The following is a 7,099-nucleotide window of genomic DNA, read 5'->3' as shown; positions in this document are numbered from 1 at the left end:
AAACATTCGCTGACAAGCCTGGCGACCTCAGTTCGGTGCCAGGACCCACACCGTGGAAGGAGAGCCGTGACTCCCCGAGTTACAGCGTTCCCCCTCCCTCAATGCACGCGCCTTCGTACGCCCTCACACCATAAGTGTAAAACAACAATCGGGGAAAAACAAAAGAGTGGCACGTGGTGCAGACGGCGGCGTTTCCCCAGCGTCGCACCAGCCTAAGAGCGAGTTTCCTTTCTGCGTGGCTGGGGGTGGTGGGTGCTCTTCTTGGGCTGCGGGGAGCGCCGCGCAGCCAGGGTGGGCACGGGTTCGGCGGCACCCGCAGGACCGCGGACGGCGCGGACGCAGGGGCCTGGCGGTTTGCGGGGGCGGGAAGGGCCGCAGCTCCTAGCGGGAGTGCAAGCCCCGGCTTCCTATTTCGGGAGCAAGGGGTGTGGGCCGCCCTCATCATGTGATGCGAGGGCTATTTAAAGAGGCTCTCGGGCCGGGAGCCGCGGTTCTCAGTTCCTGCACGCCTCGCCTCTCGCCACACCATGGCGGACGCCTTTGTCGGCACCTGGAAGCTAGTGGACAGCAAGAATTTTGATGACTACATGAAGTCACTCGGTGAGTGAACCGCGAGCGCGGAATCCCGGCCCTGGAGGGCCCGCGAGCCCGTCCTGGCGCTGCGTTCCCGCTGGAGTGCCCCGAGCGCCTCCTGCACGCTCCCTGCCAGTCCAGGCTGCAAAGACCCGCGCGCCGGCGTGGCGTGGGCTGCAGCATCCCGGTCTCCTGGGAGGGGGCTGTCGTGGTCCGGACCTGGGGAGTTAGGTAGCTAGGGAGAAGGCGCTCAGGGGAAGCAGGCTGTGGTTGCAGAGGTCCGGGCTGGGTGGCACCCACTTTCTAGGAAGCGAGGTATGTGATCGGAGGGGAGAGATGGGAGTTGAGGGAACGAGTGGAAGGCGGGAGGCTGGCTGCAGCAGAAAGCAAACGGGAGCATGGGTGGTCTAGAAACCGAGTCCGGAAAGGGAATAGAGCAGATGTGAATGCACTGTAGGAGGAAATACTTGAGCAAGACTGAGGAAAATCAGTGAGCTCGATCTGGGAAGAGGTGAAAACAGACCTGGGCAGTCAGCCATGCATAGTCCCTTCCCCTCCATGATGGATAGTGAAGGTGCCCTGGTTCTCCCCAGTGTGTTCACCTGCAATGTGCGCAAACCTCCCCCAATCAGTTTCTGAGACGCTGCTGGTAGAGTAGGGCAAGACCACCACCACACGCGGGCTTTCCTACCGCACCAGTCTCCCACCTGTTCAGTGCCAGGGATAGGGTGAAGAAAGCTGTTCTCTGGGATACAGCAGAGGGTGCCAGAAGCAAGGTCATGCACGGGCTGTGGAGGGGGAGTGCGGTTTGGGGATCAGGAAGAGCAAAGCTCCCTAGAACCTCACTGGTAAGATCTGTGAAAATGGAGCTCCAGGCCTTGCTTGGCTAGAAAAACAACAGCCCAGTGAGAGCAAGCTAATCATCTGATAGGAAAGCCCAGGATTTCTTTTTTCTTTTTGGTTTTTCGAGACAGGATTTCTCTGTATTGCTTTGGAGGCTGTACTGGCACTCGCTCTGGAGACCAGGCTGGCCTTGAACTCACAGAGATCCGCCTGCCTCTGCCTCCCGAGTGCTGGGGTTAAAGACTTGCGACACCAACGCCCGCCCGGCACAAGCCCAGGATTTCTTCAGGATTTCTTTTCGTCACTACTGACGACTGAACTTAGAGTCTTATGCATGCCAGGCAGGCACTGGAACACTGAGTCACACCCCCCTCCCCTTTTACTTTGTGTGACAGGGTCTCTCTAACTTACCCAGGTTGGCCTGGAACTTGTAACCTGCTATCCCAGCCTTCTCAGTAGTTGAAAACCCAGAACCACCTAGAGTTCTTCCTACTTCAGCATAGCCAGGGAGTGGGAGACCACCTTTGGGTGCATGGGGAATGTGGTATGACCCACTCCTCCAGGACTGACCCTAGCCGTTCCTTTCTTGCCTTGGTGTAGGTAAAAGCCCTTCCTGTGAAGTGTTTGGCTATATCATCCATGTCAACTAGGATGGGACCCGAAAACTGGGCTGTGTCATGGCTGAGCTAGATTTCGTTCCTTCTTCCGAGGAAGGAGGGCTGGCTTATGACATGTTGAGGGTATATATGCAGGTTCCTCACCTACTTCAGGATGTTAGCTGAAACGGGTCCACAAGGCATTTTTGTCATTTTGGTTTTGGGATTGGAACCCAAGGTCTTGCACATGCTAAGCAAACACCATGACTCTGAGCTTCCACCGAAGCCCGAACTCCCATCAGCACCTACGCTCTCTAGGACAGAAGCTGGGCTTCATTTTTGTTTTGAGACAGGGTCTCACTCTGTAGCCCTAGCCGTCCTGGAGCTCCTTATGTAGACCAGGTCCTTTTGCCTCCCCAGCACTGGGGTTAGAGGCATGCAAGTTGGCCGTTCTTGACAGGGTAGGGAGTACTAAATTGCCCAGGTTTAGTTCCACCTTCCCAAGCCAAATTGCTAACAGCTGGTTTGCTGCTGAGGCCTAACTCACTCAGATACCAGTAGGCAAAGCCTTATCGTACAGAACCAAAGCAGCCCAGCCTAGTATTTGACTGCAGGTACAGATGGTGGCTTTAAGATACTATGGGAATCTATGTCACTAAACGCTGATAATTTTTTCTTTCCTCTGGAAACAGAGTCTTACTGTAGCTCACGTTTTAGAGAGGTACAGCCCAAGGTGGCCTTTAATTCTTGGCATTTCTCCTTGCTTCGGCCTCCTGAGTGAGATTATAAGCAGGTGTCACTAGGCTCAACTTGTTTGACTTTGGATAAGACAGCACAACTCTCTTGGCCTCATTTGTAAATTGCGAGTAATAAAAGCTATGCTTAGGGCTGTTTCAAGCAGTACTTGGCTACCCATGCAGAGTTTGTGCAGTGTACATAGCAAATACACAGGGCCAGGTGAATATTTGGAGGTCCCATGCCGTATCCCTATGTTGGGCTGCCTCCTGCCTCATTGCTGAGGACAGCTCAGCATGTGCTGGGGCCAGGGGACAGGTACTCAACAATGGAAGATTCAAGGGAGCTGCAACCCACGGAGGTGAAGGCTGGGCCTACCGGGTCTGTGTACTTCACCTGCTGTGGACACCTGGGACCTTGCCTAGGACTCAGATCCCATGATTATGTCAGGAGTCTTCTCCCCAGGGACTTCAACTCAATCCCTAAGTTTGTAGGAGACAAAACTCTCCATTGTACTTTTTTTAGCCAGGAGGCCTTGAAGCTACAGCGTTGCTACACAGAGGGTGGAGCACTGATGCCCCCAGTTTCACGATGAAAAATAGACATCCTTGTCCAGAGGACTCTGAAGGCTGTTGGCTTTCTTCTTTCTTCAGTCTTTCGGTCTGAGTGTTCAGGAAGCCAGAAGCAGCAGGGGCTCTTCTCTGGAGGTGACACAGGGCTCAGCAGCTTCAATCTGATTGGTGACCCTGGCCTTAAACTCCATTGCGGTGGTTACATCTACAAACCCTTGTAGGAACAGGACTGAGCCAGGGCCATATAGGTGGTTTGTACCTCTTGGTACCTCACTCTGATTTCCAGTGTTGCTGACATGCCTCGTGTTTCACATCAGCCTAACCGCTGCAGAGCTAAGGAAAAGACTGACTGACTGAGAAAATGGCCACACAAATTCACTGGCCACTATGGTCCTCCTTCCCCATGGTTGTATAATACCTCTTTACCCCAACTAATTTTCAGCCATCTGCCCCTGCCCTTAGGTGTGGGCTTTGCTACCAGACAGGTGGCTAGCATGACCAAGCCCACCACAATCATCGAGAAGAACGGCGATACTATAGTCATAAAGACACACAGCACCTTCAAGAACACAGAGATCAGCTTCCAGCTGGGAGTGCAGTTCGATGAGGTAACAGCAGACGACAGGAAAGTCAAGGTGAGTCTGAGAAGGGGAGGGGAGGTAAGAGGCTGGCCCTTGGCTCTGTACCCCAAGGGGCAGGCTGTCATAGATTTTAGACCAACATGGTTCATGAAGCCTGCTCAGTGCTGGGATGACCTAGGGGCCAAGTACAACCTCTGGTCTGTTTTTTCCTCACCTTCCTGGGAAGGATCTGTCAGCTGCCACTGTGGCTCTGCCACAGCAGAGCCAAGATGTTCTGACCTTGTCTCCAGCCCCAGCCGGGTGACCTTGTGCACCAAGGTATGCAGTAGCTCTGAGGACTTCAGCAGCCATGGCTGTGACCTGAAGTGCTTTAGGAGTGATGCCAACAAGTCAGTGCCCTGGATTGAGGTCATCCAGGCTCTGTCAGCAAAGGAGGCAGCTGGGAACAAAAGGCTGAGCTCTATTTACAGGTTTCCTCTTCTGCAGCTCCCAGGCTTGGACACTGACCCTGTCAAACTGTTTCCAGGGCCACCAGCTGACAGCCATGCTCCAGGGCATGCATTCACCAACATGAACGTTGTGGGTGTTTGTAGTCTCCATGTATTTATTTCAGGGTATGGGAGGGAGCACCTACCTCCGGTGTCGCTCAGTTACCTCATGGTGGTTATCTTGGCAGCTTGCTAAAACCTCCCAGCACTGGTCCAGACATAGAACTTAGGGTTGCTGACATCTATATCTATAGGTTATCCCTATACCAGTATCCCCTGCATTGTAAGCCCTAAAACGGATCTCTTCAGCTCTTTCCTCTGCACAGTTGCCTCCATAAAGAACAGGGCAGGTACTGGTCTTGAAGATCCAGAGGAGCTGAAGCCCAACCCAGGACCAACAGCAGGCTAGCAGTGGCACAGAGATGGTGCCCTGAGATGGCAATCAAGATAGGATGGAGGCTTAACTATATCCTTGAACTTGTCACCTTTTTGTGGGACCAGACCCCACATTAAATACAACAGTGGACATCTGGGATGTTTGGGCCAAAAATTAACTGCTGAGTTGACAAAAGACAATGGGGAATGAAGATTCCATAAGGTGGGATATAGACAGAACAAGACATGAGTGATCAAACACAACCATCATCTTTCTAGACTCCTACTCAACAAACCCTGCTTAGTTCCCTAGTTCTGGCCTTCAGCTCCCAAATTCCTGGAGAAGAGAGATCTGGGGAAGCTGCCAAAGACAAACCAGCTGATATAGGCTGGCAGCGCTGAGGCCCAAAGGGGCACTGGAGCCAGAGCTGAAGAACACTCCAAGGACACCTGGTCCTGGGACCTTGCAGTTGCTGCTCTTTTGTCAGTTAAGGGGGTCACGTGATATAAAGGAAGTCTAATTTTCCAATATATTGTAAATGTCTTTTAGACACTGCTATACACACAAGACTAGAAAGATCTTCCAGAGCCGGGCGTTGGTGGCGCATGCCGTTAATCCCAGCACTCGGGAGGCAGAGGCAGGCGGATCTCTGTGAGTTCGAGACCAGCCTGGTCTACAAGAGCTAGTTCCAGGACAGCCTCCAAAGCCACAGAGAAACCCTGTCTCGAAAAAAAAAAAAAAAAAAAAAAAGAAAAATTCCTCTTTGGCTGTCTCAGAGAAAGGGATGGACTTGAGGGGACCTGGGACTATACGCTCTCCTGAACTACATCTCAGCCTGAGCTTCTCTTGGAGGCTTGTGCCTCTTCTCAGCCTGTGTTGCACCCACTGCCTGAACCCTCCCCAGTAGGTGTTAGAGGTGGGCTGCCTGAATGGCCGTCCTAGCACTAGCACTAGTTAGGCTCCTGATTGGTTTTGCCCTTCAATTCTGGCTCTGGTCACAGCTTAGGCTTTACCTCTTTCCACAGTCGATCGTGACACTGGATGGAGGCAAACTTGTCCATGTGCAGAAGTGGGACGGGCAGGAGACTACGCTTACAAGGGAGCTATGTGATGGGAAACTCATCCTGGTAAGATGGGCAGTGGCAGTGCCTCACAGCAAGTGCCATGCTTTCTTCAGCCCAGGTCCTCCCCTGGGGGCCAGAGGAGCTGGGACAGAGAAGTGGGGATGGGGATTCACACACACAAGTCTCGATTCAAGTATCAGCCTAAAGGCTGCCTGACTCTGGACATGTCACCTTTGTAACCTTGAGGGCTGCTGGGAAGACTGTACTCGTAGCCAAAAGGCACCATCACTGGGAAGCACTGCAGCAGGTCCCCACAACAGCTTCCTCCTGCCCACTGCTCCCCAAGGGGAAAGCAGGGCCAATTGCTCCCAGGCTCTCTAGGAGCAGCTGCCACTCCATCCTCTCCTGGGTAGGAATGCAGACATCTGCAGGAGGAGTGCCCTCCTTATTCATCCACTTGTCTACTTCTGGCTTCCTGCAAATACCTATGGCCTAGATAGGGGATACAAGCAGGCCTGCAGATCTGCACCCGGACAAGTTTGAGAGTTTCGCCAGGAGAATGTAGCCTTGTAGGACGGCACCTGCAGCACCAGCATGGAGAGCAGTATCAGCACTACAGCTATCTGGCTCAGGGAACCTGCTACTGCATCATAGTCGCATGAACCTGGGGTACCCACTGACTTAGGAGTGAGGTGCCTAGCTTTGGTAGGGAGGTAACAAACAGGACCACATTCACTGGGCAGTTAGACTAAGGTGACTGTGGCTTAGCTCTCCTGAGTCACAATAATGGGTGGTTATGGGAGGGGAAAAAAAAGTAGGTAGGTTTCTTCTTTCAAGGGTCCATTTTCCCAAAAATCTTTAAAATGGGAATTATAACACCTATCTTAAAAGATCTGTATCAGAAAAAAAAAAGTCAGGAGCTGGAGAGATGGCTCAGTGGTTAAGAACAGTGGCTGCTCTTCCAGAGGACCTGGGTTCTATTCCCAGCATCCACATGGCAGCTCACAGCTGTAACTCCAGTACCAGGGGATCTTGTATCCTTACACCAATGCACATAAAATAAAGTTAAATAAAGTAAAAAAGAAAAAAAAAGTCAAGTTCCTGGCACACAACAGGTAATCAAGTGCTGACCAGGATAAAGGTGAGGACACTCCCTCTCTTGCTCTGCCCTGTCCGACCCTGTCTTTTCTTCCAGACACTTACCCATGGCAATGTGGTGAGCACCCGAACTTATGAGAAGGAGGCGTGACGCCACTGCACCTCACTGACTA

At 52.5% G+C, this 7,099-nt stretch overlaps 1 protein-coding gene across 1 annotated transcript; it reads left to right on the top strand.

Annotated features, from left to right (window-relative positions):
* Positions 1-527: 527 nt before the first annotated feature.
* Positions 528-7,077, top strand: Fabp3 (fatty acid binding protein 3). The gene is made up of 4 exons (XM_027399435.2): positions 528-600; positions 3,782-3,954; positions 5,790-5,891; positions 7,024-7,077. The coding sequence occupies exons 1-4, from the start codon at positions 528-530 to the stop codon at positions 7,075-7,077; spliced, it is 402 nt and encodes a 133-aa protein (XP_027255236.1).
* Positions 7,078-7,099: the final 22 nt, after the last annotated feature.

This window comes from Cricetulus griseus, chromosome 2 (genome assembly GCF_003668045.3).
Source record: "Cricetulus griseus strain 17A/GY chromosome 2, alternate assembly CriGri-PICRH-1.0, whole genome shotgun sequence".
Classification (NCBI taxonomy): domain Eukaryota; kingdom Metazoa; phylum Chordata; class Mammalia; order Rodentia; family Cricetidae; genus Cricetulus; species Cricetulus griseus.
Note: the sequence above shows the minus strand (reverse complement) of the source record. Positions and strands in the feature narration are given on the sequence as shown.